The sequence below is a fragment of the Cheilinus undulatus genome, linkage group 6, assembly GCF_018320785.1.
Source record: "Cheilinus undulatus linkage group 6, ASM1832078v1, whole genome shotgun sequence".
NCBI classification, from domain to species: domain Eukaryota; kingdom Metazoa; phylum Chordata; class Actinopteri; order Labriformes; family Labridae; genus Cheilinus; species Cheilinus undulatus.
This window is the reverse complement of record NC_054870.1, coordinates 15,472,289-15,497,122: the sequence shown is the minus strand read 5'-3', so window position 1 is coordinate 15,497,122 and position 24,834 is coordinate 15,472,289. Positions and strand designations below refer to the sequence as shown.

At 39.1% G+C, this 24,834-nt stretch overlaps 1 protein-coding gene across 1 annotated transcript; it reads left to right on the top strand.

Annotated features, from left to right (window-relative positions):
* The first annotated feature begins 5,274 nt into the window (after positions 1 to 5,274).
* LOC121511254 (opioid growth factor receptor-like protein 1) lies at positions 5,275 to 22,921 on the top strand. Its single transcript, XM_041789857.1, has 7 exons — positions 5,275 to 5,559; positions 8,623 to 8,709; positions 8,826 to 8,904; positions 10,949 to 11,027; positions 11,670 to 11,736; positions 14,282 to 14,427; positions 15,946 to 22,921. The coding sequence occupies exons 1-7, from the start codon at positions 5,383 to 5,385 to the stop codon at positions 16,502 to 16,504; spliced, it is 1,194 nt and encodes a 397-aa protein (XP_041645791.1). The 5' UTR covers positions 5,275 to 5,382; the 3' UTR covers positions 16,505 to 22,921.
* The last annotated feature ends 1,913 nt before the right edge of the window (positions 22,922 to 24,834 follow it).

Genomic DNA, 24,834 nt, shown 5'->3' with positions numbered 1-24,834 from the left:
CCTCCATAACTGCTCCAGCTCTTGCTGCTGCTTGTTTACGTCACGACTCTGCTGCTCCTGAAAGTACTGCCCCTCGTCACTGATTGGTCCTGTCACTTTCTAACCGGGCCCAAAAGGTTCACATGGGAGCTTTGCAAGATGGATTCGCCAGTGAAAAACAACGAAACGGGCATATCCATCTACTTTGCAAGGTTATACTGCAAGAGCTCTGAGCGTCAACATAACTCTACATCGCTAAGCCCCTCCCTGGTGTGTGTGTAAGAATGAGCCTGCTGTGTTTTAGAAAGAACAGAGAGAGAAGCCGTGTCAATTCTTGAGATTCGCCTATGGGGGCCTTGTGCGGTCGGAAGAAAAAAACTTTCCTGCAATGGATTTACGTCCACAATAATTCCACTAAAAACTGAAAAATTTAAATCCTCAAAAGCGTGTAAAGTTAATCCAGAAGTTTTGTTGACAAAATCCAACCAAGAACTAAAATTGGGGTTTAGAAAACCTTTTCATTTTGACAAAGCTTTAGCAAAAAAAAATGTAACAAAAAAACACTCATGAAATTCAAAAATGTAACCTGAGTTGATTAGACTCACCAAATTTCATTGAATCCCAGAGTAATGTAACTACAAACCCTCTACATCCCACTTCTACTGGACGAGTCCTAACTTTCCATCCTCACTGTTCAGCTCCTGCTCCTAAATCTGCATATCTCAGCTTCTTCCTTTCATAGGGTTCCTCCACAGAATCCTCCCACAGAACCGTCAGCTCTATAAAATAAACTACACGCTGACTGGCAGACCATAGCACTATGTCAGGCCTAAGATTGGTGCAGACTATCTCCTGCGGCACAACAAGTTTCCCTCTTGCATCAAATCTACTTGCATTTCCCAATCCTCAGCACCTTCTAACTGCCCTGATTGATGCCTGCCTAAAAACCTGCCTCCTAGAACTCGCTGCCTCAGGGCAGACAACCTTCAATCACACTTGTGGAGTTCAAGCACCAAAGAAACTCTGACAGTGATTCAATATCACATCTATGTTAATAAATCTAATTCATTATTATATGTTAAACAAACCCTTATCTTCAAATCAGTCTCTCCTGACTGGTAAGGAGACTTCAACATGTGATTGCAGGAGCTGGGGATCAAACCCCTGATCCCCCGATTGAGAGACGTCCCACTGCATATCCAACATAAACAAGCTGTAAACATTATAACACTTCAGTTAAGTTTAATACAAACCAGCATAAAACAGACAAATACAAAACATTTTATAAGATGTTTTTGGGTGGTTTGTACTGTGTCCATTTCCATAAATTGACAAATATTTCTTATCATTTTAATTCATTCATATCATTTAAATTTATCCATGTTTTAACATTTGAACTCATCCATAAGGCCTTTTAAAGTCACTCAATAGCAGCCCTTCAGTCTCTGAACTTGCTGACGTGACAGAAACTGAACTGATGACTCCATAGTATCATCTATCGATTACCCAATTTCTTAGTTTCACTTGATTTAGACTTCACAGAATTTGGTTTCGACCAACTTTGCACTTCTCTTACTGGCTTTCACACTCTGCAGCAGCAGGAGGTCTTTAAAGACTGGCGATCAGAGTCACATCAATGCTGCAGCCTAGGGTTGCTCATGCTGACGAGAACAGCCGTTTTCACTGCAGCTGTGTTCTCCTCGCAGTCACACTGACATACAGGCCTGTCCAGGGCTGAGTTCTGGTGTTTGGACATTGTGGGGTTAGTCCAGGTAAATTTTATTTTCAGAAACAAGGCATTAAATCTGCTCACTGAAATGTTGATTTGAGATTTAGACCAATTAAAATGTTTCTGTTGGAAAGTACTCAGGACTGAAAGTGAGAGACAGACCAACTTCCTTTCCCTCTGGGGGACAGGAATTATGTATCAAAAAATTTCTCTGGTTTCTCTGTGCATTTTGGCCTTTCCTAAACACAGAAAATGCACATTTGGAAAACCCCTTCCAGGTAGAGGATTATTAAACCCCACTGTATGCCGGTTTCTCCTACAGCAGACCTAGCAAAACGTATATCTTGTATCTGCAAACTTGTTTTTCTCCCACTGTGTTGAAGAGCAAAGACTCCTGAATGAACCACATAGGTGACGGATGCGTCATACAACATTCTGAAGACACAAGCCCAACCCCCAACGCCAGCGGTGTTGGAAAAAGCTCGGTTCAAATTAGTGGGACAATGCAAATGCAAACACCCCTCTCCATTCGACTTTTCTTCCTCTGTTTTATCCCACCAGTTTTATTGTATGATGTATCATGGACTCATTCTTCTCATGGTTTACCTTTTTAGTCCTTAAGAAGCTGAGTCTTGATAAAATGTGCTGTGCAAATAAGTTTTCTGTATCATTTATCATTTTGAGGGTTCCTAAAATGTATTATACCTCTGGGTGAGCAACAGCTGAGGCCAGATTATGTTTTAATTTGTCTGATAGTGTGAACACAAAATCTTTAAACTTTGTGAAAAATTCTGGAGGTCAAACATCAGGGTCATTGGTCCTCATGCTCATTCCTTGCTTATATAATTTCTGCAAATCACACCACCACAGAAACCAGCCCAGCCCTTCTTCCTTCCCACCACTGTACGTTCACTGTGTCTAACCGACAAAGACATTCTTGATTGTACCTGCAGTCATTTTGATCTGATGAACAGTGAACAGGTCAAGATTAAGAAAAAAAGGTTAACTAAAAGTACAGATAGGTAGTGAGAAAAACAGGGGAATAAACAGTGTTTTATTCAAAATTATTTCACCAAAAAATAAAGAAGTAGCTAAGAGTGGTTATTGTTGTGAAAAGGAGAACAAGCGATCTATGGAACTAGATCATTGTAATAGGAAATCCCAACATGTGACTTTGTCTGTTTCATTCAATCGGCTGTAGATCCCATGGCAAACATTAAAAAAGAGAAATGTAAATGTGTAGCCTATCATTTATCTGACTCTAACTAACTTTTTGGAGTCTGGTTTTTATTTTTCAGTGTTATAAGGAGCACGTCAGGTATTGATTTTTGGAATAGAGCATTTATATTAAGGTAAAGAAGCTTACAGTAAAGTTATAAAGATATCTTGGAGTGTTGAAAAAGAGCATCTTTGCATTTCCTCTTTGTTCCTAGAGTGACATTGATAATCTCAGCAGGGTAACATACCCTCCTCCTGTCCTGTGGTCACGTGACACAGCTCTGGTCCTGATGCTGCTGTTACTGGGATCCTGTACGAGGAGTGATTAATGCCACATAGAAACAGAGGAGTATGGACAAGGGTGAAGGTTAGAAACACCCTAAACAATAAAATACTGTGATAAAAATAGTAATGGCACAGTCAGAGGCACAAAGCACCAATAAATAAATGATGATGGTCCAACTTTTTAGTTTAATACTTTTGCTAGTTCCAACTTGTCCATTCTTTATTTTTTATTAAGGCTGGCCTTACACCAGAGGACTTAGCTAAAACTCTTAAAAGACTCTAAAAAGACTGACATCTGAGACCCTCTTACATCTAAAGACAATTTTTCAGATTTTAGTCCCAGACTGAGTCACTAACTACAAGACTAGAATACAATTCCTTTTGAGATTATTTCCAATCATGCATCTGGTGGAATTTCACAACAACAAAAAATTTTAAACTAAATATATTTCTGGCTGCCATGAAGATTAAATGTTATTTTCAGCTGGGCTTTCACTGTGTGCGTTCAAACTAACTCTATGACAGTCGTGGTAGGATGTCAACTCATACTGTGCAACTGAATCTCTTTTGACGCACAGCCATCGAGCAAAGTGTATGTGCTCACACTATGGTCATAAGGTGAAGGTGAGGAGAACTGTGACAAAAATCTGTGGAGTTTCCTTGGAAAATTTGTCACACACTGACATTGAAGTTGTATCCAGTCATGTCTCTCCCACACACACAAACAGCATTGCACCACCCATGACAGTTGGAAGTGCACATATAGGAATATCTCCTGCTCTTCTTTTTCTTTTATTATAGTGTGTGTGTGTGTGTGTGTGTGTGTGTGTGTGTGTGGTGGGGGGGGATTCTGCTTGTGGTTCTGCGCTCATTGCCGGAGAGTTTGAAGTTGCATGACCAAAATACTAAACATGTCAGAAATCCATCCGACTACTTGGGAGCAGCTGGTCGAGCTGTATTTGGGTCGTGGTCGACCCTTGTATCCCCCTGTACACAGCACAACAAATGATGCCCCATCCGACTGAAAGTTAGTGCGACTTACAACTGAGTTGTGCAACTCAAAATTCATGGCGGAATTGGATGAAATTTGCACAGTGTACAGCATGTGATAAAGAGCCTTTAGACTGAACTTAAAGTGGAACAATGTGATAAAGTGCCCTTAAGGTCAACCTTTGACTGGATAAAATGTGATAACGTGCCCAAAAAGTTTGACCTTTAAGTGGACAAAATTTCATAGATGCCCTTTAGGCTGACCTGGTAAAGATACAGTGCCTGTTAGATTGACCTTTAAGTGGACAAAATGTCATAGGATGCCTTAAGGTCGAACTTCAAGAGGACAAAATGTGATATCGTGCCTTTAGGCTGAACTTTAAGGGGACAAAATGTGATATAGTGCCTTTAGGTTAAACATTAAGTGGACAATGTGAGTGGCTTTTGGTTGACCTCTAAGGGGATTCAATTTAGCAAAGTGTCATCTAGGCTGACCTCTAGACTAAATGAACCAAATTTGACAAGGTGCCCTCTTGGTTGCCCTTTACGTGGATAAACATGCTAGCCTGTCCTTTTGTTTACTCTCTAAATGGACAAAATTTGACGAAGTGCCTTACTGTAACTGTCAGGTTGACAATAATATACAACACAGAGCCCTCTAGAGGGCACGTGTACAGTCGTGTAGAAAAGGCAACATGCTCCTTGCTATGAAATTTATTTTTACTGACATCTAGTGTATTTTTGTTATGAGGGTGTAGCAGTTATAACCATTAAAAAAATAATCTTTACCAGGGTTGCTTATGATTTTGTAATTAATATATGGCAGGTTTGTTTGTTTTTTTTTGTTGTTGTTTTTGCGCTGTTGCTCTTCATCATACAGCAAGAGTCCTTTTAATTATTCAGTCTCCTTGTACATCCCCAACTCCACTGTTTCAGATATAAAATCAGTCGCTATAGCTTTAAGGTCACCTCCTCCTTCTCTGTGGCACTAAACACCCCTCATACAGAAACGCGCATCATCGCTGCTGATGTGGAAATTCCCTCTTTCTGCCATTTAAAAGCTCTGAGAGCAATGTGAGCCCAGAGCTCAGCGGACCGACAGACGAGGCTGCAAGCTAAATTATGTAGACATTTATGCAAACAGAGGCTAGTCGAAGAGGGAAGGTTCTGCATGTTTTTAGATGGGAAATCTGTTGGGCAGCTGGCGCTTCAAGGAGCCGAGCACCGTGGAGGAATGCGACTCGACGTGGGGGTCGGACTCCGAGAGCGACGAGCCGGCGGCTGAAGATGACAGCGGCATCTCGGAGTCGGTCAGCCCGGCGGAGAGCGAGCGGGCCAACGGGGACTCTTCTCCGCAGGTACAGGGGCCGTGTATGGAGGGCATGAGTAGAGATAATATGTGAGTAAAAACAGGGCATGTTTGGGTAAAATGAGCCGTCTTCTGAGGCCGGTTGGCCTTGTCAGTACTAAGCTCTGACCAGGACAAGGAGAGGGCACCGAGCAGCCCAACACATGCTGCTGTTCCTGAGGAGAGGAGTATGAGGCTTCTGAACTCCAGTCTAAAGGCTGACATTTTAATGCAACATTTATATTTAAACCCACATGGCATAAACTTTACTCAACATTTCAGTGCTGAACACTACAAATGAGAGGCATTAAATCACGTAATGAGGCTGTAATAGTACCAGGACACAATTGAATACATACTATAAACATAATTATGTTTGATAATTAGTTATTCCCATAATGCTTTCCCAATTATAGCTACCCCATCTGCCTGCTGTTTTAATGGAGGAAATAAAATATTTCATTAAACTCCAGCCAGATGATGATCATTATCATCCCTGTGTCCCAGTTTGGTTATAATAGATCACTTCATACTGTGTGTTCTTATTAAACCAGCAGGTTTTAATGGGACAATTAGAGGAACTATACCTCGTATTAATACTCTGAGGTCTAAAATCAGTCACAGGGATGTTTGACATTAGTATCAGCCAGTATTGGTTTAGCTGACAAACATCAGCAAATTAATATATAAACCCATAGATGATCTGTTGTGTCAAATCAAGTTAATGCTGGCATCCTGTGTACATTCGTTATTTAAAAAAATGTCTTGATTAGCCAAAAAAATTACCCATGGTACAAACTGATCTTTTTATGGTGAAATACAGGGGAAAATGTGGGCAAAGTGCGAACCAAAAGGAGTTCTTAAAAAGCATCGATATCAGTACAGGCATCAGCTTGATTGTTACTTTAACCCTCAGGCTTACTAGTGTGACATTTTTGTCTATTTCAGTTGTCAGTGTTAGACTTTTTTGAGTTTTAATACCTGTGGAATTTGGTGGAGGTATGCATTTCTTTTCTTTTTTTTTCTAAATTTTAAAAATAAGAATAAATAATTGTTGTGTGAGTGGGTATATACAATGGCTTTAAATGGACTGAGTAGCTCAGATGTAGCCATAGTGGCAGTTTTGTAAGAACTGGACAAAATTTAACACTGAAAGCTTTTCATAACAGAAAATATGTTTTCACTCTTCTCCTGGTCTGCTTCGGCATGAGTTTGCAATTGCTACAGGTGGGGTATCCAATGGCTGCTGCAGCGGTAGCTATTAGCTGGGATGTAGCTGTTGTATAGTGGTAGTTTAATCAGAACTGGACTTTGCTTTATAAAAAAGAGCAGAGAGCCCCTTAAAAAGCTTGTATTGGCAGAGAAGATGTTTTTGCACATCTACTGACCGGCCTTGGCATCAATTTTATTCATCGAGAAGCATTAACAATCCAGTAACAGTTTACGGCTGCAGTAACTTGTAAGATCAGGAGAAGTGCATGAGCACATTCTACTTTTACCTTGTCATTCTGATTGGCCTGTCATAAATGTAACAGAGAGAATGTTTCTCCAATCACCTTTCAAGTAATTTTTGATAAGTCCTGTCCCTCCCAAACGCTTTCTATGGGAGCTTTTCCAGATGAATGTGACATACATCAGTGCAGTGGAGATATGAAACAGTCAATCTGGCATGTCAGGGTTAGCATTCAGTACAATTTAGCCTAAGTCAGACTTACATGGTCATAAGTAGTCCTAGATGAATTTCATGTCACGGTATTTTTCTTGCGCTTTACAGTAACAGTATCATATCACGGTATTACAAAATTAAAGCGATAATGCTTTTGAATGCATATTCATATTCAACAGCCCTTCTCCTCTCCCTAAAACAAGGCTGTGAAGGTGTGCTCCCCTCATGTCTAAGCCTATGATCACAGAAAAAGGATTTAAGTCCCTCTGGTTCATCTCTACCCTGCTGAAGAAGGTCAGGCTCCCACTGACCAAAGCACATTTCCTGATGTTGGCGTTCAAATTAAAAGCATTTGAGAAAAAAAGAAGAGGTACCGTCAAGTGTGTGCAGCTTCATAGTTTGCAGCTTCTTCTTTCAGCTTGTTTGAAAACCCTGCTTTTGACTAGTAAGTCATGAGTTAAACACACCTTAAACAGCTATTTAAGCCATTAAGATTAATTGCTGCAGCACTGGGCTACAAACAAACCAGTATAAACAAATGCAGCACGCAGCATGTTACAGCCCCAGACATGCTGACAGAGACGCTTTGCAAAGCAAGGACACCCACTGCATGTTGCTGTAACGACAGACGTTAAACTCTTAAAGGAAAGAAAACACATTTTATCTTTTAACTGTGCTTAATTACAGTGGCACGGGTGGGTGACATTACCCAGCTGTTTGTTATGCCAGAGTTAAACATGCTGATGACCTGTCATATAAAACTCTGCTAAGCCAATAATGGCAGCAGTTATGCCTCGTGTGTGCACTACATCACAGCACATGCTATGAAACCAGTGATGACAGTGTTGCAAAAATCCCCTTTGGCACAGAAATTTTTACCAGTAACCACCTACCACTAATCACAGGTATTTTTAAAGTCCACTCAAAGCCGCACTGGTAAGTTAGCTTGACTTTGTCTAACTGCATGTAAAAACACTCAGTGCTGTAGCTGATGCTGCCTTTGTAGCTCATACAGAAGCATCCTGCTGTTTCCTAACCTGTTAAAAACTCCTCTGAGGGTCTTTAAACTGGCTCAGTGTTACACTAAGGCCCTCATGACCGATGGAAGTGAACATGACCCAGATTTTATTTGGGATCAGATCTGGTTTCTTGCATCCTTTTGTTGAGATTGCACTGCAGCACTGATGTGAATTGTCCCCCTTTGCTAGAAAGAAAAGAATGATGGCATCCCTCAACGTCAAAGCAGAGTTAGTGCTTTTCATTCAGCTGAATGAGTCCTCGTCTACTTCTGTTAAAACACGGCATGGCTTTGTTCGCATTTTAACTGAGTATTTCTTCCTTTTTTCTCTCTCTGTATCCTCCTCCAACTATCTCTCATTTCTGTCTTTCTTTCTTCTTTCCTCTCAGCTGACTGAATCCCCTGAGTCTGTTCCAAAGATGAAGAGGAGTTTCTACGCTGCCAGGGATCTCTACAAATACCGTCATAGCTACCCGGTACATGCCCACACCCACAGAAACACACACAATCACTCATTAACAAGTGATGCACATCTCGCTGTCTGTTGTAAACGCCGAGTTTGATCTCTTGAAATGTCTCTATTTTTGTGTAGAACTACAGAAAGTCCAGACAACCCAACGAGTACCGTAACCTGCGCTTCTACCTAAACAAGATCCCTCTAGTCCCAGATGGTAAGACCACACTCAGGCTGCTGTCATAAGAACTGTTTTTATCAATATACTATTTTCTCAAATAATCAATTCATGGTCTTAAGTAAAGAAAAGATTAAATATCATTGAATTCCCTTTGTGGTTACTAAGGGTCAGGGATAAAGAATTTCAATTTTTTACAGTCTAAGGCCACACTTACATGACAGTGTTGATCTGTTGTGTCCAGTCAATTTAAAACTGGTATCTTTTATAGCTAACTCAACTAAGAGATTTTGTACTTGGTAGAAAAAGTCACCATGGACAGAGTCTGCGCAGTTTTTATGGTCAATCATGAGAGGAGATTTTGGCCTTACACCAAAAACAATGGCAATGGCAATCAACAACCAGCTGAATAGTTATAATATGTATTCCAGTTTTTATCTGAAATAAGCCACTGTCTGTTTTCAAAGAGAGGTTGTAACATCCCATTGACCAGAGAATGGTTAAAAATAGAGAGGGCCTATAGGGTTATAGGGTTAAACAGTGTATTTTACGGGCTGAGCATTTTGCAGCTGCCTATTAGCTCTAAGTCATGGTTTCAGACCACACTTGTGTAGCAGTGCAACTCTAATTTAGATAAAGTTGTCTTCATAGAAAATACATCTTTGCCTGCATTTGATTCACAGTTCAGTCAGGAACACTCTGGACATACATTTTAACATTTTATTGCAAAATGGATATACAGTTTTACTTGGTGGAGAAGTCTCTGCTCAAAAACATGCTCCCTGGGTTCGTCAAGAAGCATGCTTTGACTTTCCAGGGAGGTAATGGCTAGAAACCCCCATATGGATGGATACATTATTGATAATGTGACTGAATACGATAATATTTGCTCAGAGGAAGAAATCCATAGTAGCATGAATCTCAATATGATGGTGCAACAAGCTTTATGCTATAAAGGAGGAGGCTGGGGTGGAGGAAGTTAAGCTTTGCAAGCAGCAGCAGCAGACATGAGGTGCATCAGTATTAATGCAAGCAAGGATTAGAGAAGTTTGTCATATTTAAGTACTCCGCTGTGTTGAGAGAAAGAAATGTGATTGGCTGTGGGAGCATGGAGGTGATAATTGGTATCAGCTGATCACAGCTTGGCGTATGACTACTGTGCCATGAATGACCTAACTCTCAGCTTCATTTAAAGACTGGTAAAAATTCATTGAGACCATTGTCAAATAATGACTGACTTGTAATACAAAATACATGAATTCCATTCATGGGATTAAAAATGAATTTCATTGCAACTGAATATATCTGAATTGATTGAGATAAGGAAAATTAATAGTTTGACAGCGCTTAAAATAATACAGATAGATGCTGATTTTTTTTGAAGAAGACAAAAACATAACTTTTCTGTAGTTGTCTGGTGAATAATCACTGTTATGACCAAGAAATCATCAAAATAGATTATAAATTCCTCCACACTACAACAGCTCAAAACTAGAAAGTGTGTTATTTGAATCCATTTGTTTCATTTTTGATTAAAAAATATCTTAATACACTTAAAAGTTCTCAGAACAAGTCCAGATAAACGTCCTTTTCAAAGAAAACAAAACGCACATGATAGGTTTCTTGTACTAGAGTATATTTTTATTTTTTACGATCATTGTGGCCTTATTTGTTCTTGCTTACATTTTGAAATAAAATGTTTGACCTGGACTTGTTTGGTGAGTTTTGCATATTTAAATAGATGGAGATATTTTTGACCAGAAGTTTGACAAAAATAAGTTTTGAGTTTTTCCTTCGCATGGATCTCCAAATTGATTAGTCGTCCATCCTCTGCAGCTCTTACACACACACACACACACACACACACACACACACACACGCCCACAAACACCATTCATTTGGATCTCCTGGCTCTGTGCAGAGAATCAGTGTTGGCTTTGGGCTCAGTCAGTTTTGTTTGGCTGAAGGTCGTGTTTGACTGGGAAAGACCGGCAGCTTAGTGAACTGATCCAATATTCAAACACACTCACAAACACTCACTAGGGATGTGTTTGACAGCTAATTATCCCCCATCTCTCCTCAGGTATCTACATAGAGGAGATTCTGACAAAGTGGAGAGGCGACTATGACAAACTGGAGCACAATCACACCTACATTCAGTGGTGAGACATTTCGTCTGTCTGTTTCTTTCATGTCCTAAACACATGGGCTCTTGGTAATTGACTGTCTCGTTAATTGTATAAAATAAGCTTCAGAAATAAGTGACATTTTAAAGAGTGTTCAGTAATGTGTAGCTTGTACACTAATGTCAATCAAAATAAAGTAAGGATTATATCGACTATACTTCCTGAACGGTAAACATTTATAATGGATTTATAATTGACTGCTAAATCCCCATCGTCTTTTCCTATTTAAAACCATTTTTCCTCAGTCAGTCCTCTACCTTTTCTATTTGCTGATCCAGACCCAGTGTCTGCAGTAAATATAAAGTCTAGAATTAATCCTGGGAAGAAATAAACAGCTTCTGCCTACTTTTAACTACTATTCTTTGCCTGGGAAAATACATGCAGAGGCTTTCATGGTCAGTATGCTAAAATTTATTCACCTAAAGTTGCAGGAATCTGGTACAATGACAGGCACAAGGACTATCATCAAAATCCCACAGTATGAAAAAGTTTTGTAAATAAAGTTGTTATGTTAAAGGATATTTGTGTCAATAAAACCAGACATAAGAAGATAAAAATGCACTTTATTGATAGTCAAAAACTGATACTGGGTTGATCTTTCTCTTTTCCACTCTTCAGGCTGTTCCCATTGAGAGAACAAGGGCTCAACTTCTACGCACATGAACTGACTCAGGACGAGATCAAAGTAAGACAAACAACCACACAAGCTACACAAACACAGTGTCCTGACACCTTGTTTACAAGTGTGTCACTGTCTGAGAAACCAGCTGTGAGTCTGGTTTGGTAACACTTCCTCATTACATAAGTATTTAACACGGCTGAGTGCATCCTCCATCCAACCAATAAATTAAAAAAAGTCCTTTGACAAGACGGGAATTTTTTTTATTTTACATGACAGCGTACTGCATGTCGTTGCACTTTAGATAGTCAGTACATTCCCAGTAGAAATTCTGTTACACAATATTGTTATGGAAAGAATCCCTGCAGAGATACAGAGCTGTTTCTCCACACACACGGTACTCTAAGAAAGTTCCTCTATATCATGCATGTTATTGGTCATATTTACAGTAGAAATGAAGCATTAAAAAGTAGAAAAGGTGAGTAGAAAAAGATTATTAAACTGCTTTATTACACAAGATGATCTCAATGGATGCATAATATTGTTTGTTTTACATTGTCCATCTGGTCCAAATAACTTCATGCCTAATTTTAACTCTCTGTTGACTCTGGGGAAAAAGTCTTGGTTGTCAAAGTCAAAAATTCAGCTGTTTGTGTTCAAATACAGTGCCTATGAAAAGTATTTACCCCCTTGGATGTTTTACCCTTTATTAATTTTATAAATCAGTCATGGCCAATATAATTTGGCTTTATTTAAATTACAAAAAACATCTTTAATGCCAAAGAGAAAACAGATTTCTACAAAGTATATGGGAATTAAATAAAAATGTGTAATAGTCAGTATTTGGTAGTAGCAGCTTTGACTGCAATCACAGCGCTGAGTCTTTGTGGATAAGTCTCAGTCAGACTTGCATGTGCTGGACACTGTAATTTTACTCCATTTCTTTTTGCAAAACTGCTCCAGCTCTGTCAGGTCGTACAAGGATCAGCTGTTATCAAGTCCAGCAACAAATCTATAAGATTTATGTCTTGGGTTTGACTTGGCCACTCCAGATCATTCATCTTGTTTTGTTAAAATCATTTCTCTGTAGCTTTTGCTGTATGCTTCGGGTCATTGTCTTGGTGAAAAATACATCTTCTCCCAAGTTGTAGTTCTCTTGCAGACTAAATAAGATGTGTCTTCCAGGATTTTCCTTTTGGCCGCAATAATTTTACCCTCTACCTTAACAAGCCTATCAGGGCCAACTGACTGGAAGCATTCCCACAGCATGATGCTGCCACCACCATGCTCCACAGTGGGGATATTGTGTTTGTGATGATGTGCAGTGTTTGGTCTTGTCTGATGGCCAAAAAGCACCATTTTGGTCTCATCAGACCAAATAACTTTCTTCCATGCAGTCTCCCACATGCCTTTTGGTGAACTCCAGTCCAGATTGAATCTGGGTTTTCTTCAACAGTGGCTTTTTCTTTGCCACTCTCCCACAAAGCTTTGACTGTTGAAGAACCTAGCCAACAGTTGTATGCAGAGTCTCTCCCATCTCAGCTGCTGAAGCTTGTAACTCCTTCAGAGTAGTCATAGGTGTCTTGGTGATCTCTCTCACTAGTCTCCTTCTTGCACGGTCACTCAGTTTCTGAGGACGACCTGATCTAGGCAAATTTACACGTGTCATAATGCTTCCATATTTTGATGATGGATTTAGCTGAAGTCTGGGGGTTGTTCAGTACCTTGGAAATCTTTCATACCTATTCCCTGACTTATACTTTTCAATAACCCTTTCTCTGAGTGGTTGGAGTATTCTTTTTGTAAAAATGTGTTTTGACATTAAAGAGGTTTTTTTTTTTTTTTCCAGAAAAGTCAAATTACAGTATATAAGCCATGATCAATTTATAAAATCAACAAAATGGTAAAACATCCAAGGGGTAGAATACCTTTCATTGGCACTGTAGCAGTGTAGTGTGTTTTTCCCTTGTAACGTATCAAAATACAAAATTCTGAAATTCTGGTATCTTGACAGCTCTAGATCTCAAGGAATATTAAATATGAAACAAAACCTGCACAAAAACATGAACGTTTTCAGGTGAGCTAGAAGGGTGAATGCAGTCATCTTTAACTGTTATAGTAAATTTTCAACATGAAGCCAGGTTGAACTGATGTGAGAAAACAGATAGACCAAATGTGGAAATTTAATGTTGTATTTATATTAAGGAAGATAATCTTTGAATAGTGGTCTTGCCCAACAGTTACAGGTCATCTTTTGTATTTTAGTGTCATGTCTTGCCTGCTAGTATGATGTTGCAGTCTGAACAGCCTTCTACAAGGCTGATAGCTGAAATGATGTAGAGATGCCAATGTAAGTTTAACTATAGCTGAGCTATTATTGATTGTCAGGAAGATCAGAAGATTTTTTATAAGTTAGGACCAGGTTGACAAATGTTGTTCTTTTAGTACGTAAAATACAAGTTTGAGCAAATTCAGATGCAGATGTGTGAGAGGGAAGTGCATTTGCATAAAGATCCTCCAAACTTCTGCCCTCTGTTGTGTATTAACGCCTTATAGAAAGGTTGCAATGTGCCTTTTTGGGTCTCTGATCCATTGTGTGTAATCCCAACAGGAATTCCAAAGCACTCGGGAAGCTAAGCGCAGATTTCTGGCTGCCTACTCCATCATGTTGGACTTCTATGGGATCAAACTGCTGGATAAGAGCGGGAATGTAGCTCGGGCTCCCAACTGGCAGGAGCGTTTCCAGCACCTTAATGAGTAAGTACACACACATATAGTACACACACAATGTGCAGCAGCTTAGGGGTATAGAACTGCAGCCAGAATTTGTGGGAACGTATGGCTCGTGTCCCAAATGCTGCTTTTGTGTCCCTTAGCGAGGCTATTATTCTGAATCCAGTGGAACCTAATTGTTCCTCTATCAGCATCCAAACGTGAAACAAAATGTGCAAAGTCAACAAACAGATGGCTGAAGGGTAATTTAGAGACTTTATTTCCCTCTAGCACTACATTTTGATGGTTTCAGGACCTGGAAGTGAAACATTGCTTCTCTCTTGCCAAAGAACTGCCTGATAGCCAAATGTTTCAGTGTTTTTTTCCTTCTTTACTGCACAGTATCTGTGTGTTTTTTTTGCTAAACCTCAGCATTTCACACTACTGTTGTTATCCAAAGAAGAACTAAAGGAAAAATATTTTCACTTTAACACTGCCCATTCTGAGCATTGTTTTATTCACTTCTTTTGCTTTTAATATTAGAAAGACCAGAATTAAAAAAAAAAAAAAACTAGTGGTCATTTTGACAGATCCCTCATATAAAAATAAATTCATTTGTTTTGTTAGAATATATATAAAACTCACATTACAAAAAAGTTGGGGGGCTGTGTAAAATGTATAAACAGATTTTTAAATCTCATAAACCCATATTTTACTCAATATAGAAAATAAACAACAAATCAGATGTTGAAACTGTGACATTTTACCATTTAATGAAAAAAATGTAATGTGACATTTTTTCATTGATTTTGCAGTGCAGTTACCACCTACTCTCATCAGTTTTACTTTTCTTTTTCACAATGTGGAACTTTTTTGCTCCATTTTTTGTGAATTAGATGATTTGGCTATTAGTTACTCTAGGATACCATGCCACATGCTGCTGAAATGTTTAGTCAACAGCAGGGACAGTGTTTTCTGATATGTCTGTTTCATAATAGTTGGGTAAAGTTACTGTCTAAATAATGCTGTCCCTGAAAGTGTCATTCGAACAAGCCTTTGATCAGCACCACAGAGCAGCACATGCATCCCAGCTATTAGCAGCCTAAAACTAACTCAGCCTGGTTTATTTAACTATCAAACATCTGAAATTATGTGCAAGACCATGAATGCTGCCAAGCAACTAAGATGCAGCTGCCACAGCAGAAAAAAATCATCAATTTAACCGCAAAAAGAAGTGTGAAGTGGTTTTTCTAGTTAGAGTGATCTAATTCTTTTAACCCTCATGCAATTAATAAAAATAAACAGTTTAAAAATATAGACACTTTTGAGAAAGGTCAGGGTTCAGCAGCATTGTAACTTATATTTTAGTTGTAGGTTACTTTATTTGTACCTATTGTTAGATTTATTTTACAGCCAGCAAAACAGTAATACCATTATAAAACGCAGGTTACACAACAAAAGTAACATAAAACAACACAACAGAAAGAACAAAAACTATTTATTTAACTATTCAAATCCAATAACCAGCAGAAACTTTTCATGTCTTTCTTTTTATCTTTTAAGGTCCCAGCACAACTACCTGCGGATCACCCGCATCCTGAAGTCCCTCGGCGAGCTTGGCTACGAGGTGTTCAAGGCCCCACTTGTCCGTCTTTTCCTGGAAGAGTCGCTGTGCCACAACACCCTTCCCAACATGCAACACAGTGTTTTGGAGTACTTTGTCTACACCATCCGCCTGCCCGCCACCCGCAGACGCCTGCTCCGCTACGCTCGCCAGCACTACAGGCCAGCCCACGCCTTCCTCTGGGGTCCACCACCTAAAAGGCGAGGTGGTGCTGCTGGTGCTGGAGGGACCGTAGGTGCTGGAAGTAGTGGGATCAGAGCGCCCGCTCCAACACCGGAGCCACAGAGGAGGGGGGAGGAGAGCAGCCTGTCTGCAAGTAGCGGGATTATCGTGTCTTCCCATGATGCCATGATGTGCCAGGAGCTGGTTGGAGCAGGGCTGAAGGGCTCCACAGGACTGGGCTCCAGTATGAGAGCTGGACTGGAACTGGAGGGAGCGCTGATGATGGCAGGAGCCAGAGGAGAGATGAGCGACTACAGTGAGATTGTTCCTTTGTAGAGAAAAAGGTTTGATTGTTTTTTAATGATGCAGTTCAAGAAAAAAAAGTCTTCATTTATGGCAAAGCTTTTTGAGCTTCTGGATTAACCTGTAGGAACTAAAACACATTAATAGAACCAACTCAAGTGTCATTAGAAACAACCCAGATGAAGGGCTTTTCACTAAAAACTATGAAGTGTTTCTTTTCTGATAAGTCAGATTATCTGTAATCATAATGGGGTAATAAACTTGCCTTGGTCTGAATCAAAAATTATCCATAACTGAGCAGACTCAAGGCTTTCCTGATCAGGGCTACATCAACATAGACAGAAGATTGCCTTATTTTATGTATTTCAGTCTGGGACTGTCTCTGACATGACAAGAGTTCCCAGTACAAAGCTATCAGCTGATTGACTCGTCAGTCTGGTGATAGTTTTGATAAAACAGTCCCATATACTCATCAAACATTGCAGTAACTCTCTGATTTTACTTTGTACAGGTGCTGTAAAGTCAAAAGTAAAATGTGAAGAAAGATCAGGAAATGTTTAATGTTTTCTTCCTTTTTTAGTCCTAACAACACAATGTGTTTGAGGGAAGGAGTGTTATCATAGCAATACTCTTAACTTGATATTCTCACTTTGTTGTTAATAGTAAGAGGCACAACTCGATATTTATCTGCACTGCTATTTTTCTTGTATAAAAGCTGAAGGTAGCCGCTCCTACATAAATTGTACATAACTTAAGAGCAGAGAAATTGACTTGTTGTGACTAGATATTTGTGAGGAACAGTGAAGAATTCACCAAATTTATAGATCACCCATTATCCTGTGACATCAAGCTTAAAACTGGACAGATATACCAAGAGGATGATGTTGATTGTAACCCTCAAATTCCACATACTTCGTCTGTGAGACACACTCAGTGGAAAATTGCTCTCTTTCTAGTCAATCTTTGCAATACCACATCACAAGCCAGTCTCCGGCATGTGCCAGAAGTACCACTCCTCTCTTCCCTGCTAAAGATACACACCAGGTATTTTCAGCAGCGGTTGCTGCCAAATCGCATCAGTCCACATGGAGCAGATCATCCCATGAAGGAACAAGAACACACAAAGCATCCAGTTAATTACCCAGCTGTCAACCACATTACTATATAAGCATTGCTGCTTATGGTGATCATTCGATCACAGGGTCACAGAGGTAACATGATGCTATTGTCAGAGGACAATTCATTTCGGAGGTGGGAAACCACCAGATTTATTTGACCCCACATCCTTTCTAGAAATATCCAAACCCTTTTTTGTTTTCTGACGTACCTCGCATTCAGTGTTCTTGTGATCTTTTGTCTCCACCTGCTCAGGGCTGTGCTTCAGAAACAGTATGTGGACTTTGCTCGCAAGTCTTAAAAATCAATGTCATTTGAACCCTTCCTGATAACATGGAGGGACTTCATAGCTACCAGTGTTGCATTTCCAATAGTTATTAGGTTATTTATTGCTGAATATCACACAGCTGTACAAATATACCTTCTCCACTCTGAGTGAGATGTCAAAGGAAGATGGCGGCTATGCAAATATGGTGAATAGAAGGGCTTTTAGGTGACATTACTACTCTCCTAAACAAATGGCACCATGGAGGTCTACTGGAAGAGGGTCTGTCTGCAACAACAGACACCTGTATATATTTTGACAGAGTTTGGTAAGACGACATACTGGTTTATTGCTAATCGAGCCATAGTCAGTCACTTGTTTGTGTGTCCTTGGGCGAGACACCTGACCCCAGTTTGCTTAACTGCTGTGTCAGTGGCGTGTGAATCTGGATGCATATGAATGATTGCAATTACTGAAGCAGCCTTTGCTATGAGTGTGTGATTGTGGAGTGAATATGTAAGGGTGACTTTCCATGTAGAAAGGCTTTGAGTTGTTATGACTAGAAATGTGCTATACAAGTTTGGCTACTTCCTCGTTAGATTAGCTCTCACGCTTTCCAAGTCTTTTCAGTGCAAATTGTTCACTTACAGCTAAATTTTATAATGCCAACATTGTTAAAACGTTTGCATGGGTTATCTGAAAGAGCAATTCAAGATATCTGCACACTTTTGTATCCTGTTTCCTAAACTGGAAGTTAAGTATAAAAATGCCCTCCATGGATTCAACTGTTTGGATGATCACATTGCATTCATATCACTGATAATCAATATGATTCAATATATATCTGACACTTGCATGCTGTAAGGACACATGAATGAAGTGTGTTGAATGAAGTAATTTTAGTTAGCTATTCTTAGCATCATCAACAGACAGCTGTAGTTTAGAGAAAAGGAAATTTTTTAACACCTAAGAAAAAGCACACAAACAAGGAAGGTGAAATTTAAAATTCATGTCCTCTATATTTACTGTACCTCCATGGTCTCCACCTCACAATTTTGGCTTCAATGATTTTTACCTTTGTAAACCATTTCTCCATCTGTGGTTTATAAATCAAAATGTGTCTTTATTCAGAAGGCTGCCACAGAGACTTGTGAGTCACCTACAAGCCCTTTAACTGAAGTGATCAAGGAAAAGGGGTGTGAACTGAAGTCAATGTGAACAAACGTGATGTGTGTTGTGTTGCACTTTTTTGACAATCTGTGTCTTCCTGTGGAAAGCGGTGGCTGTAGGTTTCTGAAAACTGTTTGTTTTGAAATAGATCTACATATAATCTAAAAATGATAAGAAACAGGTTGTTTTTTATTTCTCTTTTTTATTGCCTAAAGTTGCAATAATTTGGCAATAATTAGGGCCTGTTTCCATTACAATCCTTTTCTGGTGCTAGCAACACCTCGAGACATGGAATTTGTACCCTGGAAAGTTGATATCAAAAGTCCTGCCTCTTCTTTTGATTGGTTGGTGAGTGAGAAGCCCTTAAAATACTGAGTTACATTGGTTTCGTATGGAAAATAGCCGCTACCAGTGCAAAAATAGCGATAATGGGTACAGGCCTTAAGTTGTTTTCAACCAGATTTCACACTGTATGTGGTGATATAGCTGGTTTTGTTCCTCTTTAATAACGTTGTAGAAATAAGTTAAATGCCAAAAATACCCACAAGTCACTTCCCCCATTGCTGTATTTAAGGCCCTACTTTTAGCTTGTACATCGCCCCTCTTAAAGTGGTGCTGTCATGTGTTTGAGGGTTAGCAGCTTCTCCAGAAAGTGAAGCTTTTTCTCTGCAGATTTATGCTCACCTCTGATGTGAGATGTTGATGAGGCATCATATCATCACCCACATCATGCCAGAGGCTCACAGCATCACCCTACCTGTGTGTTGTTTTTAATTCAAGAACCAGTCTCTGCCTGGTTTGTCAGGAGGAGTGCATTGAAGAAGTTACAGGCAGTTCAGTTCTGGTCATTCTCAAACCTGGGACCATTTCTTGTTTTGGAGTCTTAAATTCTTTACAGGTACAATAAGATTCTCTAGTATGTCAGTTTAATGATCCAACCATCAACCAAGAAACATGCACAAAAAGTTTAATGAAGCATTGGCTAAGGCATCCTAGTCACACTTCTGTGGGGAGTTTTAGCTGGTTATGAAACAGGCAGAGCCTCTTTACAATAAAGCAAAAACAACTATCATTAAGATTCACTTTTTCTTTCCATTTTCTTATAATGCCTGAAATCCATAGATAAATAGATCTTGGTTTGTATAGCACCAGTTCATAGCTAAAGTTATCTCAAGACACTTTGAAAAGAGGGCAGGTCTCGACTGGACTGTCTGATGTAGCTTGTCAGTAGACCAGTACTAATCAACACTGCAAAAGAAGTATTTAGCTTCATTACAGTCTTCTGAAATTTACCGGGTAACCATGTTTTGAGAAAAACACCTAATTTGTGATCTCAGGGCAACTACATTATCCACAATCCTAGAGTGTAACAGCGACGTCTCTGATTGGCTGATCCTGGCCCCATGCATGAAACCTCCATGTCTGTCTGACACTGTTGTTTTTTCAACAATAGACTGTTCAAATGGGAAAATAAAATATATGATCATGTAGAGCAGTAGTTCTCAACTGGTGGGTCGTAGAACTGTTTTTAGTGGGTTACAAAGGTGAACCTGGAAAAACAAAGGCATAAAGTCCATGACGTACATAAGGTCTAAGCAGACAAACTCTATTTTATTCTGTTTTTCCCTGAAAATAGGTATATTTTGGTCATTTTCTCCAGAAGTAAACATAATTAACTCCTTAACACCTGAAACCTCAAGTAGCCAGAAAATTGAAATGTTTTGGAACTGAGATGATTATTCAACCTTCTCATGAAATCCAAAAAAAAAGAAAAATTGCCATAAAATTTCCCTTTTTTGTATCACATATAATGCATTAGACATTTCTGGCAATTGATAATCCACCGAAGGGCATTTTTATCATTTACCAGATTGTATACAAATGGTTATTGAGGAAATTATTGATCATGTTGATTGGACAGAGATCTCACAGAAGTGTGTATCAAATATGATACAATTGGCTTTAATGGCTTAACTCCTTTTCTTGGGGAACATAACTGATTTTCTCATTTTCATATGTGAATTTCTCAAAATATCAAGGAAACAACCAAAATTTACACTTTACTATGGGGAACAAATTAAAATACAGTGTGTTCATGCATGCCAGTTTAGGGTTTCTGTTCTCCTGTCTCTTTTTTTGTCGCCATTCATGGTACAAATGTAAATATTCTTTTTTAAATAAGTTAAAGTTGTTGACATTTTTCAGGAATCTGGGTCGTGTTTCCAACCTTGTTTTAAGAAAAACGTAGTTTATTAGGGATCTCAGGCAACAGCACTTCACGTCACACAATCCTAGAGTGTCACAGCGACATCTCTGATTGATGGAGCTACAAAATTTGCCTATCTGCTGTTATCATTGAAGTTGACAGCCAGGGGAAAAGTGCACAAGGCAGTGTGACTGCAGACCACTGCTGTCAGGAAGGAAATCCACAAAAACTTTAAAATAAAGTCAGATTAAACTTCAGGTTAGGGTAAGGGTCAAGACTCCAAAATTTAAAGTGAAAAACCTGCCCTAAAAAATCTGATTATGAAATGTTTAACTTGTCCTCCATGAAAACACTCAATTCAGCTTGCGTAGCTAAACCGAAATCTAACAAAGCTGTCTTAGCTTGCGTAGCGAAAGCTAATGTTGCTACGGCCAACATAGTTACATTACCTACGTAGCTTTGTCAACCTAAGCTACGTTTGCTTAAGCTTCAGTTTCTAGAGCTAACATTGCTTCATTGGCTTACATAGTAACATTAACTATGTAGCCCGTGTAGTTATCTTAGCTTTTGCTACATAGCTAAAGCTAACAGAGCTACCGTTTGCATTAAACAGGAAACATGTTGATCCCTCTCCAGAAGAAGGCAACAACTGTTGAGCTCTATGATGACATCAGATGGCACCGACAGATCAGCCGATAGAAAAGTAGCAGTAGACAGTTTCAACCTGTACATTTTTAACACAATAATAGAATTTTAATACTTTGTGCTAAAATGCTAAGATGTAGACCTTAAGTGATCAGCAGTATTACTAAATCTCAACATTTATGTTTTTGATAGAAAAAAAGTGGTCCGATGGTTTAGTTACTCTTTAAGGTTTAATATCAGACACAACCGCTTTCCTCAAAGTACCAAACTCAATTTTTTATTGCTTTACAAATGATGTGTTGGATCCAAAATCACCATTCATAAACCTATAATAAAAAACATCCTCCATCCTTTCATTTAGATAAAAAATATTATTAATAAGGCCCAGGTTTGACAATAATGAATCCCTTATAGAATGATTCTGTTGAACTCTCATCAGCTTTGTTGTCGATGTGACTTCCTGGATGCTTTAGCTATCTATCTGTGAGATTAAAGCCATGTGAGATGTAAGACAGCGCTGATTCTTACTGAAGTTTCCAGCTGTTCCTCCTGTAGAGTCAAGCCTTTTTTTATTATACACCAACAAGGTCTCTACATCGCTCCCCAGCCACGTCTATCTGATACAATTGTAATATTAACTTTTCAGGTGAATTGTGTGAAAACATGGGCTCAAGTATCTGAATTTTTCTTATGTGTACATATGCGAGTATGTGTCTGATATTCTTAAGTGCCTTTTTTGTATTATGTTTCTGAATGCCGTCTCTTCCAACTCATCTCCTCTACATCCTGTTTTTTTGTATAGCGTTTTTGATATTTGCATTATTGTTACATTGTAATCATATCTGAGTATTAATGTACAGTATCAGCAGGAATAAACTGTAGAGGAGAGGTTATAATGTATACTACTTGAAGTTGTATTGGGCTTATTGATTCAAATGTGATTGTTTATTGATGAATCTTCACCATGCTTTTATCTTTCAGCATAGATTTACCACAATAACTGGACTTTTGCCCTAAAATGTGAATTTGCCACACCTATCTTCAATAAAAGTTGGAATGTGGATTAAGATCGTTGTCATTGGATATCTTTAAAATAAGTCTGCACTCTTTTTAATTGGCTTTGCACACATTTTCAGTGTTCTAGAAACTGCCATAATCTCATTGGTGGAGGTAAAAGAACCTCAGTTAGTCTGCCAAAGGCTGAACAGCGATCACGCTTAAATAAGCTCACAGTAGAGGATTAGACGTGCAGAGGGATTCACTTTCAAATACTTAATATAACTAAGATAATCTGCCTGACTTCTGAAGCATCACTGACATAAAATCCTCTAATCTGACTGGAACTAATGCAGCATTAATATGCACATTGATGATGTATACTACAGCACCAGAGGAGGCAAAAGGCTTCATGTGGAGAAGCAAATGACAGTTGTTTGGTTTGACAGAAGCTTGGAGAGAAAATAGAAATCATACACGATCGCCTTTATTTTTAAACCTTGTACAGAGTCACACATAAAGTAGACACAAAATAGTACTGAGGTATGAAAAGCACAAATGGAACAATTATAATTAATAAAATTTACCTTAAACCCAGACCCACCAATTAGAAAGCCCACACTCATAGCAACGATTGTTGGGTGAAACTTTGTCCAGACTGAGTATATTCAATGCATCATGGTGGTCATGATAGTTGGGGCAAGGAACATACAGTAACTTCAGCTGACTTCCTCCGTGGACCCATCCTTCATCTCAGTGATAAAGTTAAACCAGATTGATTTCTCTCAGCAGCGATCAGTCAGTGACACTGAAAGTGACATCACAGCATCCAACCAATCATCAGTGTCCTATAGTGTCTCGAACCCCCGTTTCCTCTAAAATTCACAAGGTGCAGTTCTGCATCTCCTTCAGTCCAACACCAACATCCCTACACCAAACTAGCTGCAGCTCATGGGTGATGACCAGCTGCTTTTCTGTTTGTAATTCTTTCCTGATGCAAATCAACAAACATAAACCAGTCAGCATATAGAAAAACATAATGCCTTCTCCTCACTACATAATTATTATGCCTCACTCTCACTTTAAAGTTATAAGGAATAAATTATCACTCATAAAGATGTACCTGGCAGTCTGAAGTGCATGCAGTGCTGTTTTCCTGTTTCACAGTTTTCATTTCTGTACCTGAACGGGTGATGTAGAAGTGTGTACAAAAGTGATTTCTCCATCATTTCGTTAGGGTTAGTTCTGCTCCAGCATTACTTTTGTTGAGTTTCTCCTCCTCAGTGACCTTGGAGTTTCCAGTCCAAATGCAATGCAGTGAGCCGTAATCACTAAACCTGCTGTGAGTGGGCAGGTGAGCAAGCCCAAATCCCCTCAACCTTGACATCAAAATTACACTTTTTTGCCTGTCTGTTCCCGACACACCCCTAACCACAACCTTCCACTTCAGTACTGTCATTTTCACTTCAAGTTGCTGAACAGACGCAGAAGAGAGTTAACAGCAAGGCTGACAAAAATGTCAAGTCTCTGGACAAAGTTTAAGAAATTGTTTTACTGAAATAACACCAGTAGAAGGTACTTTTCTCCATCTGACTTTTATCTAAATTATCAATTAAAGAGGCAGTCCGTAAATTCAGCCATTAGGGGGTTCTCAAAACAAAAACCAAAGATGATACTTAGGGAGCAAGGATTTATGGGTAGGGTTATATTTATGGTGGGTGTTAAACTTGACAGGTTATTTCTGAAGTTTTGAAGCATTGAAAAGACCAAAGCAGATTTACTGCTCTCTGTATGCATCCTGCCTGTCAATACATCTAGAGGAGGTGGTTCCCAACCCTTTTTTTCCTTTGAGCCAAAAAGGATTAAATGTTAGCATGATTTTTATTTGGTTATTTGCAGTGCTTTAAAAAGTATTCAGACCCCTTTCACTTTTTAATAGCTTTATGTTGCAGCCTGTTGTACAGA

Bases quoted from the DNA above. Each gene is read 5' to 3' on its own strand.
- LOC121511254 (XM_041789857.1), top strand. From the start codon at position 5,383: ATGGGAAATCTGTTGGGCAGCTGGCGCTTCAAGGAGCCGAGCACCGTG. The intron at 5,560-8,622 runs GTACAGGGGCCG...CTTTCCTCTCAG, and splicing joins ACGGGGACTCTTCTCCGCAG to CTGACTGAATCCCCTGAGTC. The intron at 8,905-10,948 runs GTAAGACCACAC...ATCTCTCCTCAG, and splicing joins GATCCCTCTAGTCCCAGATG to GTATCTACATAGAGGAGATT.